The sequence below is a fragment of the Tachypleus tridentatus genome, chromosome 10, assembly GCF_004210375.1.
Source record: "Tachypleus tridentatus isolate NWPU-2018 chromosome 10, ASM421037v1, whole genome shotgun sequence".
Lineage (NCBI taxonomy): Eukaryota > Metazoa > Arthropoda > Merostomata > Xiphosura > Limulidae > Tachypleus > Tachypleus tridentatus.
Window position 1 is genome coordinate 140,908,783 of NC_134834.1, and position 26,948 is coordinate 140,935,730.

The 26,948-nt window shown below is 32.6% G+C and overlaps 1 protein-coding gene across 5 annotated transcripts; it reads right to left on the reverse strand.

Annotated features, from left to right (window-relative positions):
• Nucleotides 1-2,906: 2,906 nt before the first annotated feature.
• Nucleotides 2,907-26,612, reverse strand: LOC143230462 (rRNA-processing protein UTP23 homolog). Of its 5 annotated transcripts, XM_076464062.1 has the most exons (5): nt 26,385-26,445; nt 26,257-26,321; nt 14,531-14,767; nt 5,187-5,350; nt 2,907-3,316 (listed from the first exon to the last, which is right to left on the reverse strand). In XM_076464062.1, exons 3-5 carry the CDS (start codon nt 14,745-14,747, stop codon nt 2,951-2,953), a joined length of 747 nt encoding a protein of 248 aa, XP_076320177.1. In that variant the 5' UTR covers nt 14,748-14,767; nt 26,257-26,321; nt 26,385-26,445; the 3' UTR covers nt 2,907-2,950. The 5 variants fall into 5 exon arrangements, with proteins under 5 accessions (XP_076320177.1, XP_076320176.1, XP_076320179.1 ...); XM_076464061.1 differs by lacking the exons at nt 26,257-26,321; nt 26,385-26,445 and adding an exon at nt 26,466-26,612; XM_076464064.1 differs by lacking the exons at nt 26,257-26,321; nt 26,385-26,445 and adding an exon at nt 26,453-26,475.
• Between the last annotated feature and the right edge of the window lie 336 nt (nt 26,613-26,948).

The following is a 26,948-nucleotide window of genomic DNA, read 5'->3' on the forward strand; positions in this document are numbered from 1 at the left end:
GGTGTTGAAAGAAGTGATGAAGACTTCAATGAGAGCTGTGCAATTAGAAACAAACACAATGTAATGTATAAAGGTGAAGAGATCATTCTGCAGTTAGAATTCTGTCCAACCAAGAGAGATGATCAGGCACAAATTCAGAACCACCAGCAAATGACAAACCATTATACAAATTCAATGAGCTCAAGATAGTAGGTACAATACAAGAAGCAAACAGTTTTGGAGTAGCACCCATCATGGCTGACATAAGAAATGATTGTGAAATATACTGGATCAGGAACAATCAATCCACATGAAAGAGGAGGAAATAGAAATATGCCCAAGTGATCACAGAAGTTCGAAAATGCTCGAAACCAAGTTGATGTTTAGATGCACATGCTTGACAGAAAAGCAATTTTAACAAAATGGAAATTTGAATGGGGTAAGAAAGGTATGCCCACTTTGATATAGGTATGGTCAAGCCATGAAGGCAAGTCCTCAAAAAGAGGAGGAGATGGCACACAGTCAATGATAATGGATCCCAAGAAAAGTTTTACTGTCCCACAATGTCTGTTGAATGAGGCAAATATGAGGGCCTAAGGGAATGAGTGGTGTGAGGGGAGCAAGAGTCCCTACAATCAAAGTAACCTCTCACACAGTGCATAAATAAGAAGTTCAAATCTTGGTGATAGGATATTTCATTGCTTGCAGCCAAAGTGGTGAAAGCTATTTCCAACTGAGATGATGAAGAGTTGAAGAACATATCCAGATGTAACAAATATTGGATACACATCAGAAAATATCTGGAATGCTTGAAAGCCAGACTCCTACAGCAGAGAGACAGGAAAGAAAGAGACCTTATAAGTAGGGGGTAAGAAAAAGCCAATCATCCAAGTAATAATGCAACCTCAACTCCAATCTGAGAACATGTGGAGTGAGTGCCACATGACTCAATGAAGACAGAAGGAGCATATACACTGCCAAAAGGAAAAACAGAACTTGAAGACTTGATCTCTTTGAACAAAATAAAGGAAATATCTGAAGGATGGAGCAATTGGACTATGCAAAAAGGTGTCAAATATGATGACCTTTTTATCAACAGAACATGTGAAAAATACCACAAGAGACAAAAAAATCTTCTATATTGAACTGAGAGATGACAAGAAAGTGTTTAAGAGATAACAACTCAGTAACTGGATGCTAGTGCCTGGTCTTCTTGGAGACAATAAATGAACAGAGGTATTACCTCGAATGGGGAAAATACTTTCCTGATAGCATTACTGGCTGAGTGTTCCAAAATCACATCCTCGAGATACAAGAGAAAATGGGATCATGGTAATGAGGAAAGAAAACCAGAAAGTGGAGAGAAAGGTTGTGTATGAGAACTTACACAAATGTCAAATGCAAATAGTTACAGATACACTTAGTGGGCCAGTCTTAATAATATAATCATCAGTAAGATAAACAAGGCCATGACATGAAGAATGAAATTAGAAAGCTGGGATGAAAAGGGAAAAAATGGATTGAGCAGCCGTAAAGCAGGAACATGTAGGCAAAGCCGAGAAAAATGAAAAAAAACAAAATAAAAAAGAAAGACTGATGCCAGGCTGCCTCAGGAATACCACTGAAGATTTTCAGCTAAGGGAAAGGACTCCAACAATTGTCATGGTGATATGAGTGAAGAATGTGAACTTCACATGAAAGAGTATCTTGTCCCAACAGGAGGGGATCTAAATAAGAAGGGACAGAGCAAAAGAATCATATGAACTGATGTGATGAAAAGAGAACAAATATCTTTAGAAAACCCTTCTAGAGCATGGTGAACTGCTTCAGAAATAAACTGAAGTGACAAGATGTAATGCAAGAAAAGAGAGAGAGAGAAAAAAAAAAAGAGACAGAAATTGGAGCATTGAAGTTAAGGAATCTATTCCCAAGCACATAAAAGATTGCAGTGACTGAGAATTGAGGGAAAAAAAATGAATAAAGATTTTAAGGAAAGAAAAAATGTCAAATAGAAAAGTTGTTAGTTTGTGTGTATGTTTTATAGCAAAGCCATTAAAGGGAATCAAACTGCAAATCTGTAGACTTAACTGCAGTTTTACCAAAAGCTGTTGTTTGGGAAAACAAGTTCTCATTGAACAATAATATCAGGCAGTAATACTGCATATTGATTTCAGTAGTAAAGTACAGGAATAATCAAGACACAGAAGAAAGAGAGTGAAAAGAGTATGTCTGCTAATTCATGCCAAGGAAGAGATTAGGTAAAGATTTTCTTCACCTATGGCTGCTCAGTCTAGAGCAGACTCTGGCAGACAAATGGTCAGTCAAGATCACCATTATCCTGGTTATGTTCAAACTGGAGAAGAGAAACATCAAACAAATAGACAGGAAGTGGAGACTTCACATGCATGAAGGAACCCACAACCTGTTGAACATCTTCAATAGAAAATGAACCTCCAGTAGCCCCAAGTCCCACATTAGTAACCTTGCAAAATGAAGTGGAAGTCACTGTCATTTAGAAATTTATAATGGTGGGTGAACATAATTGTTTTTTCTTAATAAAACTAAAAACTTGGTTCAGCACCAACACTAAACCAGCTATATCTTCTGTAACTTATTAACAATTCGAAAATCACATTCTTTCTAGAAAATGCTGAGGATAAAAATGAAGATAATTTGAGCACAGTAGTAGTGTCACCCTCCTACTGATAAAGGTTTATTGTTGTATCAATATGACATCATGCAGTAGTGCAGTTCACAATGTGTTTTGGATGGATATCAGCTCGAGGCTAGTGGTATGCAAGTTTCATGAGCAAATGCATGTAGGAATAAAGATATTTTGTGTGTAAAGTGAGGTATCTTGAAAAGTATATTTTGCAGTACATAATTTTTCAATTGTAACAAAAACTACACTCAGTAACACCACATCATTTCTTTCATAAAAATACTTTATATACATGAGGATATTAATACCTTATTGTGAAACTGTAGATAAAATGTATTTAACATGTTTTGCTATTTTCACTCGTTTACGTTTTCTTTTTTTCAGATTTTCTTCTTTTGTTTTGCTTATGGCATTAGGCTTCACCTTCTTCTTCTTACAGGATAAAGGATTTGGTCCAGACACTTTCTTCCTTTTTTTTGTTGATTTTCTCTCCTTTTGCTCTCCTAATTCAGATTCTTTTTTTAGCTTGTCTAAAACTGAACTCTGAAAGTTTGAAGCATTCAGTTTTTCCAGTGTATTTTCTTCAGCTGCTTTAACATTAAAATCTGATGGTTTCTCTAATATAATTGCATTAAAATTCATATATAACAATGGTGTACCGGCTACATTTCTAATCTGAAATACAGAATAAACAAAATCAGAGAAGACCAAATACATACTCAGGTTTCAACATCTTTCACATTTATGTAAAATTAACACTCACAAAGAATATTCAATTTAGTAAGGATATTCATCAAATGGTTTAAAAATGTGAATAAACATTTATGCAACATTTCAAGAGAATTTTACACTAAGTTATTACCCTCAAGTTAAACATCAATCAATATGAAAATCAAATTAGAAATGGTTTCTGGCTAATAAATGAAAGTTTCTTTAACCTTACTGGAACAATGAAAAGTTAGTAAAATGAAAGATTATTATTTAGCTTTTAGTCTTTTAAGTTAGAAACTTGACACAGCTATGATCAGTTGCAAAACAAAAGGAAAATACTTCATTAAAAATCATGAAGCTTTTTTAATTTTCCTGCATTTGTAGTACTCTTTAATTTAACATAGACAATCGTTCACTATTCAAGATTTCCTGTATTCTTTACCAAGTCATCAAAATAATTACAAAATCAGTAAAAATACAAAGTGTGAAAAGATACATTAATATTGAAAAATTAATCACTTTCCTGGCTCTTTAGAACAGAAATGTTTACCTTATACTGATTTATGAAAGTAAATGTGTACACTTTTTTTATTGAACTATAGTATTTATCATATAGAAATATCTGATTGTGACTTGCATAAATAATATATGTCCATATTAATTTTTTTTACTCTTTTGTTATGTTATGATACATAAGTATTATTTACATTACAGTATTTTGTGTATTTCAACAGTAGTGTGTGTTTATGTTTTCTTACAGCAAAGCCACATTGGGCTATCTGCCGAGTCCACCAAGTGGAACTGAACCTCTGATTTTGCATTGGAAATCCATTGACTTGCCACTGTACCAGCAGGGGATTTCAACAGTAGTAAAGTTGTGTGATAATCTAAAATGCTCAGAATTAAATATTGTATCTGTGTGTGTACCTACTATGTACAGGTAATGTTTATTCATGTTTTTTTTTGTTTTGTTTTTTACATTTAGCCAGCTCAAGCATTTTAGTCTAAATTTTTAAAACCTTGAACACTATATGTGTAATAAAATACAATATATTAAGTATAATATACAATATGTTATGCTCATTTTGTGGGGAAAGGTGCTTGCAAAACATTAGACACATTAAATCTTTCAAAATATATTAATAGATATTCAACTGAAAAGTCAGTCTGAGTAGTAAATTTGAGTTTCTCATTTATATATACACATAGACTGCTGAAAAGAATTAAACTATAATTGTGGTTTTTATATCTTGTTGTGATGTGGTATAACTACTTTGATGTTAGTATCTACTAATTTCCAGGATTGAAAATATTTAGAGGAAAAGGTCTAGCATACAAAAAAAGAAACTTTGAATCTATTCTGATGTCACAGCATACAAAAAAAGAAACTTTGAATCTATTCTGATGTCACTGTTTTCTATTTCAGTACCATTCTCCTACACAATAGTAGCATTCTTCTGTGGTACCGATATAGTTTTTATCATCTTTGTTTCTAAATGCTTTAAAAATGACCCATGAGCATGAATTTCTGGTACTACCTATCAACATGTCATTGCCTGCAACTGATTTATTTTTTCTATTTATTATTCTTACAATTTTATTATAGCTTCTTCATGTTTCCTCTGTCGTTTTTCCGTAACTTTTTATTTCTTGTTTATTTTTTAGTCTGAGTGACATCATGAGTATTTTGTGTTTTATCTTTGTACCTTTGGTTCAATTATTGCTTTCTCATTTTGTTGATATGTTTGTCTGCAATTTCCATAATCCTTAATTTCTGATAAATTGAATATGGAAAATTAATCCTATTGTTTCAGGAAAAAAAAGTTATACCAACCTTCTTACTCAGTTCTGGATCTTGGGTAGCAATGAAATAATGATCACTGTTGTTTTTCACCATTGAATACAAGCATTCTGATGCTACAATTGGCTTTTTCTCATGACCACATTTCCTCACATGAAATTGTTTAACAACTAACATAGCACCAAAGAGAGCAGGACCTTAGCCATAAAAAAAAAAAAGGCAATTACATAAAACACCTGTTACTTTATTCTAAACTTCCAATGAAACTGGCACCACTTACTGACAATAATGTCTATGGAGCAGATTTTTTTTCTATCTAAAAATACTTGTTTATTGGGAAGTTTTGTACCCAAAACGATTTTTATTTATTGTTTCACCACACTTTTATGGCAATAACAGCATATTAATTCTTTACCACACATCACAGGGTGTAAAATAATCAAAGCAAAAGCTTTGCTAGTCACTCTTGATCAACTGTTAGACCTGAAATACGTGACCAAAATTACGTAAACTGCGGTTGTTTTTGTTTCACTTTTCCTTTAATCTGTGGGAGTACAAAGGTTAATCTGAAATGCTATTCTTACATGCCTTCAATTTAGAATTTGAAATGGACAAATTTAGAGAAAATGTAGAAAAATAAAATCTGCTGTTTACACAACTTCTTTTACAAACTTTTGGTCTATTGTCTTCCAACTTCATCAACTCCTGCCTTTAAACATTATCATGTTCTTACAGTGAGAATAAATTTCCAATAGATACTGCACTCTAATACACTTGAAAATAAATTTTCCACTTAATGTGCTAATCTTTATGACTCCACAAGTTTAAGATGCTTATTTAGCATGCACAGAACATGTGACAATCCTCCACCAACAGGACCATGAAACACTTTCCTGGAGCAGTTCACTTTCTCTGCACTACTTTATGTGAGCCTCACTTTAAAGATTAGGCCCACAAAAAAACATAAAAACACAGAAGTGGGGAGGAAGGGTTGGACGTCTATCAGAGGATATATCTGTTGGAAATATATTTTTCTGCGGAAGAAAATATGATACGTATAGGGAGAATCCCACATTAAGAATATATATGAATAGGTGTAAGATATAACAAGAGATCCCCTACAAAAAGTGTCTACAGAGATTCAGTAAAGTGAGAACTATAATAGAATGGGAGCACACATGTGGTTGACTGCACCACTTCTACAACAGGTGTGCTCTACACTCTTGAAGAAATGGGCAGCATCAAGGCCTGGATTTGGTATGAGAAAACAATGTATCATGTATAAATAACAAACACGAGTAGCCAAAAACAAACCAACTTTTGAAGAATAAGAGTAACAAGAGTATAGAGTAAAAACAAAAGAAAAGTGTGAGATAATAGCCTTGAACTCACATGAAAATAATGAAAAAACCAGTGGAGGCATTCATTTAGACATTGCTAGATATCTTCTTCAAGCCCAACCAAACAGACAAGGTTTCATGTCCTGTCCTCAGAACTATGAGGTAGAGATCTCACGAAAGCTTGAAATCAAGATATCCAGTGTACAGTAGCCTGGACAAATGAATCATGATTAAAATATACACCAACCCTACCCACAAGTAAATAGAGTGCTCTACTGCGAACAACTGGAATGACAATGATGAAATAAGTAAACAGCATGCAACAAATAAACCTCCAAATCAACTGCAGGAGTCTAGAAGTACAATATTCTGAGCCCACGCTAAACTGTGCTTTGTATGCTAGTATTACAAACAAGATGTGAAACAAGTGCACAACCACAGGAACATGACATAATGTGTCCTACAAATGGTGTGTCAAGGCAGAGAACGTCTCTTAAGAACAATCATAGAAGCAAGGAAACATCTTGCAACTGGAATTACTAAAAATAGGGACATCTACCAGTCTTAACCATAGGAACAGGATACTATCTACGTTACCAACATTAGCACACCAGAAATAAACCTCCAGGGAGCCTCCCCATAGTCTACCACCATAGTGGATAGGAACTGGTAATTAGCAAGAACTCCAAAACACTACTCTAGAAAAGGAGGGATGATACAAGGGAGTTCAGAGGAACATAATACCTGACAAACTGCAAAAGGGTGACAACAAAACTGTTTTCAAAAGCAGACACTTTCCTGGTGTATTTGAGCAAAGGAATAGCATAACTGGACAGTAATCTCATCCTGCTTTACTCATTATAGCCCATAAATGATGGCCTACCAAGTACGTATCAAATTCTACATACTGAGAAAGAGAGATATACTATTAGGTAACCTGCTAGTGATCTTGTGAAACACCCGTCTCAACAGTGTGCATTATAACCATAAAGGTATTCAGTGCTGGTTTATATCTGGCCAGGCAACAATTGCAATTAAGCAGGATCCAAATGTATGTCAAAGCAAAAGGAGGCCCCTGAAGTAACATAACAGAAAAGACACTAAATGAAGTTAAGAGTCAAACTAGTACTTGTAGAACTACCAAAGAAGTTAAACAAAATTCAACAAAGAAGGACACAGCCAGATGGAGTAGGTAATGAGAGGCAAAGGTATGTGGCTGGTTGGTTGATTTAGTGTTTTATGGCACAAAGCAGCTAGGCTATCTACACCTAACATCCAGTGAAAAGTTAAAATTAAAGTAAATTTAGTAACATTCATAGAAGGAAATTAAGGTAAAACAAAACAAAGTTTAAAAAAACATAAATAGCATAAAACCAATGTTTACATCTAGTCTACAATATTAGGAAAAAAACTACAGTAATACAAGTTGTAAAGGACTTTCTGTAGCATAACTGTAATTATTATAACTCGCCAGGAAGGCTAACGGGTAAGTACAAAAACCACCGTTAGTCACCTGAAATTCACCTTTCCAGTCCTGGTTCCAAGTTATTTGACTTTATGTCCATTTTCAAAAAGTAAAGTAATTAAAGCTTTAAAAAAAATTGTAGAAAGATTTTAATAATAACTCACTAGGATGACTAATGGGTAGTTCTGAAGTTGGCCTATCGAGTCCTGGTTTCAAGTTATTTAACATTATGGCCATTTTCTAATTTCGAATTGAACTAGATGGACATTGATTCTTAAAAGGGAGTCATGTTAAAAAAAGGTCTTATGTATAAATTAAAAAAACTTAAATGGCATTAAAAAGATTAATAGCCTTTAAAAAAACTAAAAACATTACCAAGGTGGACAGTGTTACCACCATCAATAACACTGTCTAATGTTATGAACAAACCTTGGGACAGAACATTCTCGAAATGGTGTCATCATTGAGAGTCGTAACAATGGAAAGTAAATGTGGCTTATTGTGACTTGAGTGTTACACAGACTACACACTGGTGCATCAGTTCCAGATAAAAGAAAATGATGAGTTAAAAAACTGTGACCAATGTGTAGTCTACTTAGAACAACTTCCTATTTCCGATCCTTATGAAAGCAGGACAGCCAAAGTCAAATATAGGGTTTTGTTTGGTAAAGCTTCTTTTTGCATTGCTCACTCAAAGTTGACTGCCAGCTTGCATAACTTGCATATCATGGTCCTTGCCACTGCAACGAGCAGGTCAAGGAACCATGACAAGACGTCCTTGAGTGACCGAACCGCTGACACTGGAAACATCAGAGAGGGTTTGTAATGTATGGCCGTGGTAACGTAAATGTCAGAATGAGGATACTGGTCAGCATCGTAATTCCATCTTTGTGAGTGGAGATATGCCTCACTGCAGAAACTCCTTGGGTGGAAAAACCAGAGAGAATCCCTGACTCGGTGATGTTCTTCAATTCCCTCTCAACAATAACTCCTTGTCATGAATTCAAAGTAGCATGAGGTGTAACCTCAATAGGTATATCCCCAATTGCCTTCAAATGCAAGAGGAGTTCACTGTGTTCAGATGTGGATGTTTCCACCAATATGCCACAAGATCGAAGATTCTTTACTGACTTTGAAGAGCCAGCAAGTCCCTCTAGTCCCTTCTGAATGAGAAAGGGAGACATTTGCCCTAAACTTTTGTCTGAAAGAGAATGTAGGATAAGAAATTGAGGTATAACAGGTGTTACAGATGTTGAAGATTGCTGCTCAGAATCTTGGATTTCTGGGAGGTCCCCTCACCACATACAGAAATCCAAACTAAGGGGAAAGGTACATGGCGTAGTACTTATTCCAGCGTAGATGACCTCCTTGAGAGGATGATGATGGAGCATCTAGAGACATGACAATATGTCAATTCTGATGAAATGAGACAAATTAAAGATAATGCCCTTCCAAGAAGAAGAAAGAATAAGCAACTATTTATCAAAATTCAATATTTATAGTAAATCACTGATACCATTAAACAACTCTCTTTCATTATCACTTGCTAAGTTCTAGCTAATATTCTTTGTTTGCACCTACAGTGGAGATAAGACTTTTCCAGAGAATTCTATTTCTCTCTGGGCACTAAGATCTAGTCACCCTATCTACACAAGTAACTAAATTCAGTAGATGCAAGTGTTTTGCAGAACCAAGCAACTGTCAATAAGCAGCATCGACTGTATTAACTGATTTTATGTGAAAGAAATTTCCAGTTTAATACAATATATATGTAAATGTTTTGACATACAAATATTTATACCATACAAAACAAGCTTTTTCCTTCTTTTAAAAGTTTCAAAATTGATAAATGGTATGAAAAACTTGGGATTCATCTGATGGGAAACATTATGCTCTATTTACAAATAATGAGCAAAAAAAAACTGAAAAAATTATGGAAATAATAGTAAAAAAGCTTAAGTAATTCTTTGTTATATATTTAAAAATGGTAAAATATAGATTATAATTATTCCGTATAAACAGTTGCTACAGAATTAACTTGTATATTTTTAATTTTTACAATTGAATCAAAACAGATGTTAACTGTAACAAAATACCCAGCATTTTCTGTTAACCTAAGTTTTTCTGTCATCATTCTTTCTATATATTCCAACAAGAAATGCCCATGTATGCATCTTTCAGTGGGTGTTTTAACAAGGGTATTTAATCAAAAAAGTTACCTAATATAACATTCTAATAATTACATGGAATAAAAGTTTTTTAAACTTTTTGATTTCATTCCAATTCTTAAAACATACATTTTAAAATGCAACTGCATCTGTATATAAACAGCAAGCTGAACCCAACACACACACATTGGAATAGTCCCATAATTATTTTCAAGCTTTAAGTCCAGCATACACATACAAGTAAAAAGTTTAAAAGAAACTTCACAAAAAAACTATAAAAATATTACTATTCTTCATATTATTGCTTTAGTACATAAAATGTTTCAGACTGTGTTCTTCTATAAATAGTATACATTAACACAGTGAAGGATCAAACAGTTCCAAAATTGATATTTTCTTTACCTGAAAATTTATTTTTCATGGATACCTGTCCACATAACCAAAATATATTAATTTATCACACTCCTGAAGAAGTGTTTTATCATGTGTCAAGCCTTTCAAAAAAACTAAACTACAGCCCTTCACCAACAGGGGTGTGTGTGTCACATCTGTTATGAACCGTACCCATTCATAGCATAACAAAACTCATTCTTCACTATGAATAAGACACACACAAGTTGTTGGGAAAAAAAGTGGAGAGCAGAAATATATTTGAAATAATATTTGGGGTAAAGAAAATTTTAACTTTAGAAATACTAATAATTTCCTCTCAAAGACATATTTATGAAGTAACTGCTGTGATGTATTTAACTTTCCAGTAGTTTTAAGGAACACCCCATTTTTATGGAATCCATGCAGAGCCATGGATGAGCTCTATGAGCATCTTTCACAGATGCTGGCAAGTGACAGAATCTTGAGGAGGATGAAAGGAAATGGGAGAATGAGTTCTTCTAAAAGAACTTTTGTCACTGATTGATTCTTGACAAAGGGAAGCCAGCAATGAAGAAAATCCAACAAATGAGCTCCTTCTGGCTCTGAGCACATGGAGTAGTCATTGGCAGAGTTGTTGACAAATGATAAGTCAGCTATGACCTCTATGAAAGAAAGTACCCAGATTTAAAGGAAAAGGTAAATTTTGGGAAACAAGATTAGGTGGCATAGAAGGCTCTGCTCAAGACAAATGGGCTATAAAAGTTGAAAGGGTGAATTACTGTGAGGCAGATGTTACTGCAGCTTGATATCATCAAGGACAGTGTCAAAGACATAATGTTGAAGAAAAGGAGCAAGATATAAGTCCCTGAGATAAGTGGATGGTAAATGAACACAAGTAAGAATAAAGTCCCAACAAATAATGTTCCAACAAGAAAGAAACCACATATGTATGACAAAATGGAGGATGAAATATATGCCAAAGTTGAAGAGAGAAGGTGAAGGGTACAGTAGTAAATCCCTTGGATTTAGTTTGTTTGTCTGAATTTTGCACAAAGCTACTCAAGGGCTATCTGCTCTAGCTATCCCTAATCTAGCAGTGCAAGACTAGAGGGAAGGCAGATAGTCATCACCATCCACAGTCAACTCTTTGGCTACTCTTTTACCAACAAATAGTTGGATTGACCATCACATCATAATGTCAGCTGAAAAGGCGAGCATGTTTGGTGTGATGGGAATTCAAACCCCCGACCATCAGATTACAAGTCGAACGCCTTAACCACCTGGCCATGCTGGACCAAATCCCTTCGGATTTTTGTAGAGAGCTTACTAAAGATGTATAGAAGAGAGATACCAAATAAAGTTAGTACAGGTAAGACAAAGGCAAAAACACTGGGCATGTGGGAGACTAACATTAGGATCAGGAACCACCTCTGATAGAGGTACAAAAGAAAATGTCTGTACTTGACAACTGCCGAATGAGAAGTGAAGGATTGTGGAGGGAGTCGTATGCATCACTAGAGCATACTATGCTACTACTGGTTAATAAATGGTGTATGCTGACTGGCATAAGAGACACTTTGGAATGCACTAATTCCAATATGGGGAGAGCACAAGGCTTGTGGCCTGCACGAAGTAAACATTCACATAAAGGTAAGCACTGAATGAGAATAGTTAATCTTGTGAAAGGAGGTAAGTACTGTATCAGAGTTTTCAAATTTTTATTAAAATTATGCATTCTTTAATAGTGAGCAGCAAAAAATAAAAGGACAATAGACCAAACTGCTTATAACTCCACCACTTTACATAGCTCCCATACACACTCTGAATTTTTCCTTTACTTCCCAACCTGGAAATTTTTATTTTTAAATTCCAGCATTTTAACGCTTTCCAGGACCTGTGCAAACGCAAAGCAAAGGACAAATATGGGTGTTACGTGATCCTAATTAGGGATAAAAGAACCAGAAGCAAAGGCATATTTTAAAAAGAGCAGCTCAATATCATCTAATGATGAGGCAAGCTCAGCAAGAAAATTAGAGAAGCAGGGAGCTAAGACTCCCCAGGTGTGATGTATCCTTCATGTTTTTATACTGATAAGAACTGATTATGTGTGAAAACTTAAACACTGAGTTGATAACAATGAATAAGTGTCTTGTCAAGGAAACTGCAGGGTGGCCTGTAAGTCCTTACCCATCCATATGTTATTATGTTATATTCAATAATGCATGTATTATAAATTCGTTTCTTTTTTGCAGAGAAATATGGCTGATGTAAGCTCATTTACACTAGAAGAGCGTATTGTGACAAATACGTGGGTACATGAGCGCAAGAATACTGGTGACACCCTGGATACATAAGATATATGGATGGGTAAGGACTTACAGGCCACCCTGTATATTATAGAGTCAGGAACATGTATCCAAAAATCCCATAACTTGATTAACAAAAAGGAACTGAATCAATAATCAATAAAAATAAATTTGTAACAGAAAGCCAAACTGAAAGTTTAAAAGTTTGTAGAATTCTCTCATGTAATTCAGATAACAGTCTAAAAATAATAAGTGAAAAATTTAATAATTCATAAAAAAATACTGAATTGCAAACAATGACTAGAAAAAATAACCTTTTGGAATACTCAATGTACTCAAGTGAAGACTGCTAATGAAGAATGTGTTGCTGTCCTATTGGTGGAAGGTTGACTCGGTACATACTATACATTGGAGTAGGAGTTTCATTTATAGCTTGGTGCATGCAAAAAAAAATTTGTTGTAGTTGCATAATGTAAAAGCTCATAGTTTTGTGGAGAGATGAGTAGTGTTTATGAACTTAGTATAGTAAGTGGGACATAAACAGTAAGATTCATAATCACATGACTACTACAACAAATTACAAAATGATCAAATGTAGAGTAGGAAAGAAGTTTATAACAACTAAAAAAAGGATGGTGTAAAATTAAAAAAACAAAGTTATAATAAAATTATTACAATTGGAAAAACAAAATATCTTCAACTGGAACCAATAAATGGTTTTCTTTTTCAAATATGTTTCCTTAAATCTGAAAGCATTTAAACAACTTTGCATCTGCATATCTAAATATGTGGTCATGTTATATTAAACTAATAAACAAAATATTGTGATTTTGCAAAACATTCTTTATTATATAATCCTCATCATTTAATACACTCTTTATATTAACTTGCTTATAATTTTGTCCATAATTCACTTAATTTTTTTTCATTGTTACTATAAGTCTCTTCTCTATTGTACATTTCTTTATTACAAAATTTATGCACTGTTCTAAATTTTAAAGGGTTTCAATTGACTCTTCACTTTATTTGGTAACCTTATAGTTTGAGTTACTAAAAGTGCCTTACTAAGTACTACTGGGTCAACCGCTTTTATTTGTTGGTAGAGCATTTGCCTAACATGTGGCAGGTCTCAGATTCGATTGTAAGCTGATGAATGTGTATGCTTTATCTTTTCTATTTTTAAGGTGAATTTATAACATAAAACTATCAGACTATATTAAGCTATTGAAAATGCCTGACATGCTTTAGAATTATGTTTCAAGTATATTTCACAACATAAACTGTTTTGTTATAGATTTTCTTCATGTTTATTAATATTCTAATTGTAAGTAATGCACAATATCAACAAAAATATTTTTTGAACTACTATTCTGGAACAATATCAAATTGATTTATATGTAGTTGACACTTTTACATGCCTCCTCTGTTCAATAACTGATTATTGAGAGAAACAAATACACTATTTTATAGCTTAAATCAAAAGTCTCAGATTTGATTGTGAGCTGATGAAAGGAGGGAATGAGATTGTCATGGTAACACTATCTGAAGAAAAAGAATACAACCTGAAACACCATATGCATCAAAGAACAGAATTATTGTTTAGACTTGTGAAACCTTTTTATCAAACACATATACTTTGATCACTTTTTGTTTCACAAAACATGCTTTCCATTCTTTTTACACACATAAATATTTTGACTTTACCACAAACTAAAAAAAAACTTACCCAGTTTTTCTGTTTCTGTCACTACACAACTTGTTGTCATGAGTTTGACCTCTCCCTCTAAATAATTTGGAAGTTGCTCTTTTATATTCACTTTGTACTTGAGTGCAGACTGACAGAAAGTTGCATCAAGGAGAACTTGGTATGGTTCTCTAAATCCAAAGTTGTTTCTATAGAAATTTAAATTGCGATGAAGACGCTTTTGTCGTTTAATCTTCATATTTTAAACCAGTTTGAAATCTATAAATAAAAATTAAACCAATAAAGAAACAAACCATGTATGTGAAGACAATCTTCCAAATACAAAAGACATAAATAAGAAATGAAAAAATCACACCATCAGTCAAATCATTTTGTGTTTTATATCTTCATGCAAAAAAACTTAACTGAATAAGCTGATAATTAAATTTCCATTTTGCAGTTTGTTATAATTTCATTATACAAAATGACAAGCTTCACATGGTTATTATGCTAAAAAAAAGTATTTTAATATATGCTACAAAGACAAAATACAGTGAAATTATTCCTACAAAAATCATACTGTGTATCATTTTCTGTAGCATGGTAATTTGCTGAGCAGTCTTTCCATATGATCAGTGAATGAAATATAATCATTACAATTTTTGTAAACTTAGTAGCATATGATACAAACTATGATTTCTTATGAATATTACTTCAGATGTATATACAAAATTTAAAATATTTCGAAGTTTAAGTTTAAAACTAGAAAATTCATTGGTGATCTCATGCAAAACATAACCTTAGGGGTGCAGCCTCCATGATGGACATCAATTTAGACTTTTATGCCTAGCATTAATTTTTTGTCATAACTGACTAAGACATTATCATGTTATATGAAGAGTCTTCATGTTGTATTGAAAAGTAGGAGACAAATTTACATCAATGCCACCTCATTATCATGGCCATTACTATGCCTGCACCCATTGCAGTGGAACTCTGCAGATGACAATTTTTTGCAGCACAGAGAAAAACATTTAACTAATTATAAACAATTTACTTAAACACATAAAATGATTTGGACATATTTTGTGACATAAGATTTCAATTACCCACAAATGAAGAGGTGCAAAGTTATTTAAGTAACAGAACTTTGAAGCACAGAGAATACATGCTAATTCATTTAGGCCTAATTTATAAACATTCTCAGAAATCTCACTAGAATTCTAGATAAATGTTATACTGAATGGACAGAAACATACTGTACTTTGTGTTTAATGGTACAATCATATTATGAATGGCTTTTATAATTTCAATATTTAGCAATATCTAATTGTCCTTGATTTATTACCGATTTTTAAAATAAGCTCAAAATCTTCAATGAAATGTTAAACTTTAAAGTTTCATTTTAAACCTCAGGATGTAGACTAAATAAACTACGTGACATTGTAAATTAATCAGATTTTAGTAAAGCTGAAAACTAAAACAGGAGATGGTCGAGGCAGTAGAAAACAATTACTAACTTGTGCTTTAGGAGCAACAGATAATCAGTTGTTCTCATCACCAATAAATAGCTGTTCACTAACTATAATATGATTAATTTAAATGTTGATGTCTTGTTCCTGCCAGTTGAGGTTACCTGCATGATTGCCACAAGTAAATGGAAAAGCAATTTCTAATTGTCCATCCTACTGAAAGCACTACTGCATATTGTATTAAATATACATTTAAATGTTCTGCTGGTAGACTATGAAAGAAGACATAATGAAAGTGGCTCCATACACTAACTTTTTTTTTTTACACAGTTGATTATTTATTGCACTGAACTTAAAATTTATCTGCCTTCTAAACATTCTGCTCTATGTTGTGTCAATGGAAATATTTTATTTAAATATTAAACAAGTTCTGTTTGTCTGATTCCTGCATTTTAATTGTCCTGTTTAATGTGACTATATTAGTTACAGTAAACTCCATTCAAATGTGAAGCTCATATATAGTTAAATAAAGCTTTCACATTTGTATTCATTAAAGTTTCCTGTCTCTCCTCTTCTCTCAAATACTGTGGAATACATCAAATCCTAAAACCTCTCACTATGTGAGAATGGTTTACCTACATGAAAATATTCCATAACATAGAATATCACATCTGGTGTACTGATTCCTGATGTTGCCTATGCAAATGTACGCTATTTTAAATAAATTTCATTGTGGTCAGTGTGGTATATTAAAGGTTATTTTTCATCATTATAAAAATAAAGAAACTGAAGTATTTAATATTCTAAAAAAATCCTGCAGTTTCTCTCTCATATAACTCTATAACAAACTTGTTGAAATTTTTTTTTCAGCTGTGTTCAAACTACAATCAACAAATATCATAACATTAAACTGAATCTGGAACCCTATGAAATTAAAGATCTGAAATCCTAAAAAAAGGATAATTTTGTTAAAAGCACATCGAGGCAACTCCATCGTAAACATAAATCATTCTGATTATATCACAAAAATAAAGGAAATTCTCTACTATAAAGATTTATTTTACACAAACTTAACACTTACAAGAGTAAGGAAACTATATTTTTCTAGTTGAAATAAAAACACTGAAGCTTCTTTCAAATGATTTGTAAAACCATCTCCAACCAAATGGTTCAAGGAATTCACAAATTTAAGATTTTCCTAACATTCATAAATCTAGTTTTCCATCTAATCTACTTTATCTTACAGACCTTTTAATTTCGACATGTATAAAGCTAAGGTATTTTCTCCTTATATCAAATGTGCCTCAACATTCTTAAAAAATTCAGAAAAATGTTAAAAATTGAAACATTTTGACTCTGTAAGTTTCTGAAACAGTGAACTGTATTCCTTATTATGTCATAAACAATTTTACTCGTAAATCTTCACTTTCTTGTGAAATTTAGCAAAAAAAAAATCTCAATTTTTTACCACTTACTACAAAAACTTTCAATTTGAAGATCTCAGTAACTACCACATTGGAGGATTAAACAAGGGCAATCTCACATTTCTCACCTCCTTCAATCACTGTTGATTCATCAGCTAACTTGAGCTCACCATCACTTGTGCACTGTTTAATCAAGGAAGTAACGCTTCCTTCTTGTAGTGAATCTGATGGGTTGTCTCTATTCTGTTTATTCTGGCAGCAACACCCATACTAATAGTCACTCTTTTGTTGTTTCTTTCCAGTATTATCTTTGCAGATAGCTTCAGCTACTTCATGTTAAAATTTCTGCTGTTGTACGTCGATGAAGGACTTGCACTCATTCAGTGTATTCCCTTTTATAAAAAAAATGTGGTATCTTTTCTCCTTTTACATTCTTATCTTTGTGGTATCCTGTTTTTGGTCAGCCACCCCTGGTTTGAATTTTGACTGTTATTTTTGGACTTGCCAGTTATTCTCCTTTCCTGGGCTTTCATCTGCTGTTCTACCAGCTTGATCATCTCATCTCTGTCTTTTGTTGTTTTCTCATGTAGAAACAGTGACATGACAGTGGAGCATATGATCATGAACATTTCATGTATTAGTAGATTTACCTGTCCCTCAAAACTATTTTCACACTTAGCCATGTCAGTCTATCTTGGAAACTATCTCTGTAGCTGTGTCACAAATCAAAATACAGTTTCTTCAGTGTAAGGTCTGAATTCTCTAAACTTCAGACAAAAATGTATCTTGGCTATTTCATAGCATTTCAGCAATGCTACTTTTAACTTGTTATAGTCCATGGCATTTTGTGACATCATGCCTGCACACACTTGTAGATCTCTTCCTGTGAAAAGTAAGTTGGAACAAGCTGCTCAGCTGCTTTTATCCCAGTTCTGACTCTGGGCAAATATTCCATACCACTTTAAGAAAGCATCCATGTCATCTTTATGTTAATTGAGACAACTGTCCCTAAACATACTGTCATTCTTTTGTCTTCTAACTTTCTTTTGATGAGATTTACAATCTCAATTTGATCTTTTATTCTCTCTATTTACAGTCTCTCCCTTCTCTCTCCTTTCTTCATCAGTTTGTGCTCTCTATTTGTAGTCTCTCCTCTCTCTTTCCTCTTTCTGAATTTGTACTCTTATTCTATCCTATTCTTCTTTCAGTCTTTCTTCCCCTCTCCTCTTCCTACACACTCTAGATCTTGTTGTTATCTAACAAACTCTTAAAAATCATTATCATTTAGCCCAAGATGCTCACCTCTCTACCCATTTATTGAAATCAGTGAACACAGTTATATAGAGTAATTGTAATCTTTGCATTATTTTCATCAATTCTACAATTTTGCATATACAGGCCAATTTCTTCTGTTGTTCATTTCTTCTTCTACCACTACTTACTGATTTCAGGTTTTCACATGGCCAGATTCTTTACAGTAGGTGTCTGTAATTTATGATTATAAATTTCAACAATAAATGGATAATACACAATCCACAAGTTTTAGAATCATATATGCAGCACAAGTTACACGTACTTACAAAACTTCATTATACTGTCAGTTACCACATTTCTATCCAGAGCTTTAAAATACTGTTCCATTTTCATCAAAATCTGCACAGGTGAGTTCAGTTATATTAGAACACTCTCAGACAAAAAAATTTTTCTCCTCTTTCTCTGTTATTACATTAACAACTGTGAAACTAGCTTTAGATATCACCAGATGCAGCCAAACTGACACGCAGCTTAATTTCACATTTTAACTGTAACTTTCACTTTTTTATTTATAATAACTTGGTCATCTATAAATATATATATTGCTCCACTGAGGCCTAGAACTTTCTACAAACTGCGAGACAATACGATGAAACGACACTCAATAAAGTGACAATAAAAACTGAGAAGGTTCAAGTAATATGATGTCAATTTACAACTGAACTGAACTGCATCAAATGATTCATAAACACTTAGATAGGCAATCTTACCAAGCTATTGTTTCTAAAAATAACTTACTTTACTGTTTGCACAATATAAACTAAATAATACACTTGTATTAAAATTAAAGTGAACAGTTGTGTATATCTAACAAAGGTCATTCACTTCAATCTGAAAACACTGAAATTTTCAGGAGAAAAAAATATAACTTGGCACAAATTAAAGAAAGCCTAATCAATTAAACAGCCTTAACCAAAAATTAATAAACATTCTGGTGTACAGTTGTATCTCTTCTAACCACAATTTAAAACTTCTAAGGTGGAAATTGTGTGTGTATGCTTTGTCTTTTCTATTTTAAGGAGAATTTATAACATAATACTATCAGACAGTATTAACCTACTGAAAATATCTGACATACCAACAAAAATATTTTTGAACTACTATTCTGGAACAATATCAAATTGATTTATATGTAGTTGACACTTTTACATGCCTCCCAGTTCAATAACTCATTATTGAGAGAAACAAATACACTATTTTATAGCTTAAATCAAAAGTCCTTTAACAACATATGACATCGGAGAGGGGTTCAGCTAAAGTTGATCTTAAGTGGTTTTTATGTTTAGTAACCTATGTATTAACCTACCTTCCAGTTTTACTATTCACACAATTTCCAGTTTTATATAGCAATGTGCCCAATTTCCACTTGATTTCATGATAAAAGTTCTTCATCTACAGAAAAATAGCACTGACTGTTTGACCACTTGCAACATCTTTATATTTTGCAACTCGAACAATCAAACACTAATGTTCCATTCACAAGCTGTTTGTACTGTTTAGATCAGGAGCTCACTCCTTGTTGTTGTTGTATCTAATGATAGCCAGATTAATCTGATGGAATGTAGCAACTATTAGATATGCACAGTTGTTTTGATTTAAGTTTGCTGCAAGTATTTAGTTATATTTAGAAAGGATAGTCAATTACAGATTTGTTTACATAATAATATGATGTAGTTTACTAGTTATGTTATTCTATCATGTCACTAAAACCTTTTGAGTTTTTGTTTTAATTGAGCATTATTGCATCATATTACCTTGTAGTGAGTGGAGTGTTCTAGATCTTATTAGGGATATAAATGTGCCAGAAATGTTTGAGAAACATATTAAAGCTGTGTGATTGTGAGTTTAGCTATAAAAAGCAAATAAAAAGTATTTTTTATACTAAACATATCACATATCATAATAATAGAGTATAGAAGAGACAACTTGTCTTGACAATTGTGTTTTAAAAGAAACTGAACCAACCCACGATGAAAAATATAAAATTATTTAATGCTCTGGATACAACTCTGGTGAACAACAGTGTAAAAAATATTTTATATACATTTGAGTTGTTTTACTCTATTACTTAAAATAAGCAGACAGAGTGTTGTTAGTTTATTGTAGAAATTTATCACCAGCAAATCACATATATTGACTGTAAAGAAATTCAGCACATACATAAAATCTGACAGTAACCACAGGTTTCGTACTCTGTATATCCAACAATAAATAACTCATATAAAAAAAACAACTTTGAAAAACATCAGTATTGTAACTAATTTCATGAACTACTGCTAGGATTTCTCTGTAAAATAAGAGATTTTACCCACTTTTTGTTGCTTCTTTCCACAGAGTATTATAGAAGGGAAAAGCATAAAAGTCATTGGAATACAGTATGCAGACCTCATAGATATTGAACAGCCTGAGTGACCACTGTATTACAGCACACTTCTTTCATTATTTTCTTTTACTAATTATTTGGATTTTAATGCCTATTGTTATAAACATATTCTTAGCCAATGATCTTGTTTATGTTAAAAACAAACAAACAACTAATATCCTGAATAATACAAGCTAAATAAATAATCAATATAAATATGTAAATATTTGACCAAGACAAGTGTAATAACAGTGGTTTTCCAGATAAACTTAATTACACCCAACGTATAAAGCTGTAATCAGAATAAAACAAAGCCATATACATGAAACATCTCACACAAATCAAATACACACGTGATCACAATAATATACTGTTATGCCTCATTATCCTCCCAAACATTTACTAACCTTTATCTGACATATTTTATACCTTCTTAACCTGTATATCAACATTCTTATGAAGACATTCTTCTGTTAAAAACGAGTTCAAATACTTAAAACTATGTATTTAGCATAAAGTTAAATGATCAGGGAATTTACATTCCATTTTTTAGGTATAATAATGCAAAAAGTAAAAATATTTAAATAGAATAACAATCTACACAAAATTCTCTTAGTGGTCAAACATATTCTAAGTGATTTTTTATAATCATCTGATTTTTGTCTGTAAAAATATTTGTACACAGCAACACCCTCTCCAGACAAAACATACACATCCACCATTTTATTGGTGTATCTTAATGACATGAAATCAATTCAAAAATTTTCTTTCTTTCCATTTAAATATCTTTTAATGAGATACTACTAGAATAATAACAGTGGCAATGATTTTGGCCACTAATTTTGTCAACCCAACATTTTGACTGATGGTTGTGGTATTTTCAGGTGCACTGACTTTTCCTAAAAGTGATCAGGTAGTTCTCCAAAATAGCTAATTATACAAACATATGCTAGAAGTGCAAGCATACTATTTCTGTAATAATGTAAGTGATTAATGTTTGCTCTCTAATCAAAGGAAGCCACTTTCATATCTGAAATGCAAATACTTATTTTGTTGATTTACCTTTTTTTTTGTGTGTAACATATAAGAAACACTATTTCAACATTACGTAAATATTAGCATCAAAAGGAAGGACTATATTAAAAAAAGACAAAATTTGTGATGAAAAACATTTTAATTATCTAAACAAGCCTTAATAACCAATAAAAATGCTGCATATATAAGAGACCTTATATCTTACATCACAGCCTATAACAGTCTTTAATATATATTATTTAGTATTACTTGTTATGGGTTGTTCATGTATATATACACAAAATTGAGAGTAATATCTCATTTTTTTCCTCAAAAATTGATATAATAACATTTACATGTTTGAAACTGAACAGTTACTTTAATATTTTATGAGCAATCAAGGAAAATTAACTCATTTTACTTATTTAGTGATCAAGTGTTTAACAAAGGTAAAAACTTGGTATTTTTTTATATTGTTCAAGTAGCTTCAATTTTTAGTCAAACATAAAAACTAGAATATCATCAATCTACTTTGTGATATAAAACTTCTGACAGTTATAACTTTATCTTACAATGTTGAAAATTATTAGTAAGTAAATAAAAGTAGAATGTCTGTTCAGATAATATAGTATTATTGTAGTAACATTAATAAGTGAAAAGTTCTTAAATTTCTCCACACTAGCTGTAATATTTCACTTTTTACAACAGTATAATATCAGTTAACTTCTCTAAAATTTAGCTGTGTGGTTTAACCTACAGCCATGCTCTTGCCACTCTCATTAGTACTATGCTTGACATTTTTTCAAAACTACAAAGCTAACATTACAATCACTTTCCTACTTCATAGTCTGAACAATCTGACCTAATGAAGATCGATGCTAGCAGCTCAAAATATTGTCCAAAAACTTGCTAAACATGTGAAGCCCATTAATAACAATTTTCAACTTTTAATTACTTCAGAAGTTATAATTATAATCATTGATTATTTGCTATGACACATGGACAGGAGAAACTGTAAGGTGAACAAAAAAAATGAATTAGATTTAAGTTATTCAGTAGTAGCAGCCATTAAGTACAGAGCAAGTGAGATAGTTGAAAGTACTAACAGTAATGCAGTCTGTTGTGTAGAGTAGGGTCCAGCTTGTATGCAATCTCACTTAACTGGACTACAAGAGCAGGTCAAAAGCATCCAAAATTCATTAAAATCTACCCTTGAGCACAGCTGAAAGCTGATTAATAAGTCATTATAAAAATATAAAAGCTTCTATGAGTTTTCCAGTGTTTAGTAGTTGTACTTGGTTCTAGTTGATGAAGTCTGGTGGCATATCGATCTTTGACTTGTTTAATAATTCTGTCTGTAACAGCCCTTCACTAGTACCAGTGTGACACCATTCCTATCAAAACCAGAGTCCTCCTCTCTTAAAAGCTGCACTCATTAATCATTTAAAGATTGGTGGGAAGACCAACACCATATATATCATCAAAAGTAAGCAGACTGGGTGGTATATGTGAAAGTTGAAAAATGCTAACTTGCAAAATGATATCTTACCTCTCCTAACATAACAGCTAGTATCCCACAATGATCTGGTGGAGAGCTGATAAAAAAATGATCCAATTTAGGAATAGTAGATCAGATCTGCAGTAGGTAATGGATCACCTACTTCTCCTCCTCAAAATGGGAAATTGGTAGGAAGAAAAGCTTCTGTATCAAAATCCATTACCACTTGGACACATTTCCAACACCAGATTTGTCAGGATCCAACAGACAGTAGGAAGGTAGAAAACTCCAGTGGAATGACATCTCTAGTCCAAAACCAAATGGCAATGAGTACAGTACTTCCACTCTGAGGTAGAAGGAGAATTTCTGGCCATATACAGGCAAAAGAACGTGTACTGCTTCCAGCTATAACTAACACCAGATACACTGGGTATCCACATCCAGCAGAGGATAGTGTTATGTATTATAATTTATCTTGGAAAAGTCTCTGATTTATTATGTTATGCACATTACATCTTACAATTTTGAATAGCGGGAAATGTTAATTTTAATTTAGAAGTTAATTAAATGTCCATATTTATCACTTTATGATAGTTGCCAAGAAGAATGATACACACAATTTTCTTTTTTAACACAAATATATTTTAAAATAACAAACAAAGATTTGTAAATAATAATTTTTCAAATTTACAAACAATACTGACTTTTCTATCTGGTCTAGATCTGAAAATTTTATTAATGGTATAGGTTCATGCTAGATATATAAACAGAAATATACACAGCATTAATCACATTTTGATCTCAAAAAATAAGATAATGTGTGTGTGTGTGTCCATCATTATCAATGAATACAGACCACTTTTTGGAAAGACAAGAAGGAATATTTCTTTACATATGTCCTATCATTTCTAACTGTATCATGGAGCAAAAAATTGTAAAAAATTGGTTACCGTGTTAACAGATAGACATGTTAACATTTTTTTTTTCATTTTTTTGTTCCTCTAAAACCTTATGATTTATAAGCTAGGTCAGAGTCCGAAAGTATATCAGCTTTCATCAAAATCCATTTAGCCATTTTCAAGAAATCTTACTGACACACACACATACACAGGGGTGAAATCACAACCTCTATATGATTTCAGTAGCAAACAACTGAACAAAATATTTATAACTTTGTCTGGAACCTTTGCCAGTTTGAAACTGCTCACACAAGATCCTCAAAAACCTATCGAACAAGGATATTAATCATTGTTTGGAAAATGTTGTGCATTAAGTAACAACACTATAAGCTTTTATGGTCAGTTACATATAGTAGTTGTGGTGTAATTGAAAATCTATATCTTTGAATACCATCAGGTGTCAAAAACAATTCTGATATGATTTACTGACTGGAAATTTTCCTGCCATAAATGAAAAACATGAAGTACATTTTAACCAATTATTTGCATTGTAATATAACTAAAAATGTATAACACTGAAGAGACTGTTCATGCCACATTGCAAATTCTGAATTTACTTTTATCTAACTATGATAAATATTGTTTGGAAATCTTGTTGCTGTATGTGACAGTTATTTATGGTCTGATTAAAATTTATAACTTTGGATGTAAAGTTTATGATGCTGAGTTTTGACAAGTTGCATGTTACACATTGAGGCAGAGTAAATTGTTTAGAAATTAAGGTGTTGCTGTAAGTGTCAATTTTAACACCCTATGTAACTTGGTATTTATGGTTATTGCAACAAATGTTATAACCACCATACACAAGGAGTTGCAGTATAATGATAACTTTTGCTTTAATTAGTGATGATTTTCAAAAGATAAATACAGATCTTGTTCACTGTTTATTTTACTCCAGGTTTACATATTCAGTTTTTGTATATATATTTTTTAGAATTTCTGCTACTTCTCTGGTATTTTTAAGACTTGAAGTGTGCTGCTAAACTCTCTGTGATGGCAAAAAAATCCACTTTTCAAGAAAATTATATATGTAAAAACGGTTGGAATGGACAGAGAAAGCACTATGTAGAGAAGTAAATGTTTTGACTTTCTTTGATCATCGTCAAGTTCTGTTAAACTCTGTAATTTGTGTTACAATTCTATAGCAAAGTTTAAAAATTTTATTTCATGTTTTTACTGAAAATGTGGGTAAGCTAATTTGTGTGTTGTTGTTTGTTGTTTTTTTTCATCCAACTGTGGATAAAAAAGAAAAACTAACTTCAGCCTCCTATTTCTGATGTGTGAGAAATCCAAAGGAAGGCTGTCATACAGCAGATTTGAAACTTAATCAGTGATGTCGAGAAACCCACTTGTTGAGAAATATATATGCAAAAACGGCTCGTTTGGGTTGAGAAAATATTCTATGTAAAATATTTTCTCAACCCAAACGAGCCGTTTTTGCATACATATAGATTTGAAACTTGAATTTCAAGTTGAAAGATAAGTACATTAAACCATGAAATACAAGAACTATAATTTCACGTATAACTTAATTACAATCTTACATTTAACATTACTTGGTTATTACTACTACTAATATTATATTACATCAAGGTATTCTTTCCTATTCCTAATGTGAAAAACAAAACCAATTTTCTAATCACTAGCAGAATTGTTTTCAAAAAGTATAACTACTTGCACAAATAAACTACAAATACAACGCAAAATGGTCAAGCTTTAATTTACTCTTTAGACCACGTTACTCAGTAAAATGATGCTGGTGTATAATAATTAATATGTATATATTATTATTATGGTTTCATTTCTCCGAAACATTTAAACACTGTGCCCCAGCAATTTCTACTTTAATTTTGTTATGGTTTCGTTTGCTGTTGATTTATTATTCCTTCAACTTTTTAGTTAAACAATTAAATTCCATTACCATGCTCACTTACCTTCTACGAAAAACACACTAAATTTCAGAATGTATATGAAACTGACGTAAATCTCCCCTAGCGGTGTAGTTGAGGTAGTAATATTGTGAAAATTCAACCAATTTGATTACCTCAAATGTAACCTCGAAACAGAATGGGTTTATTTTTGAGGCGAGACGTTTCCCAAGTCTGATAGTTCTTCTTTCAGAACCGCGCCAGTATACCCGACAATCCTGGGAAGATAATCCCCGGATTTCTCCCCTAGGCAGCTCATTGCCTTTGTTGACAAATTTAAACCAGGACAGAATCTTTCGATGAAGTAGAATTTTTCTGAAACATTCAACTCAACCTGACTTTTTATACCTGCGTTACCGATGGATTCATATAACATCTACTCTAATGTAACATGCACAACGGGCCCGGTATGGCCAAGCGTGCTAAGACGTTCGACTCGTAATTCGAGGGTGGCGGGTTCGAATCCCGGTCGCACCAAACATGCTCGCC

Bases quoted from the DNA above. Each gene is read 5' to 3' on its own strand.
- LOC143230462 (XM_076464061.1), bottom strand. From the start codon at position 14,747: ATGAAGATTAAACGACAAAAGCGTCTTCATCGCAATTTAAATTTCTAT. The intron at 5,351-14,530 runs GTAAGTTTTTTT...TTTATGGCTAAG, and splicing joins GACAGAAACAGAAAAACTGG to GTCCTGCTCTCTTTGGTGCT. The intron at 3,317-5,186 runs GTTGGTATAACT...TCTGTATTTCAG, and splicing joins ATCCAGAACTGAGTAAGAAG to ATTAGAAATGTAGCCGGTAC.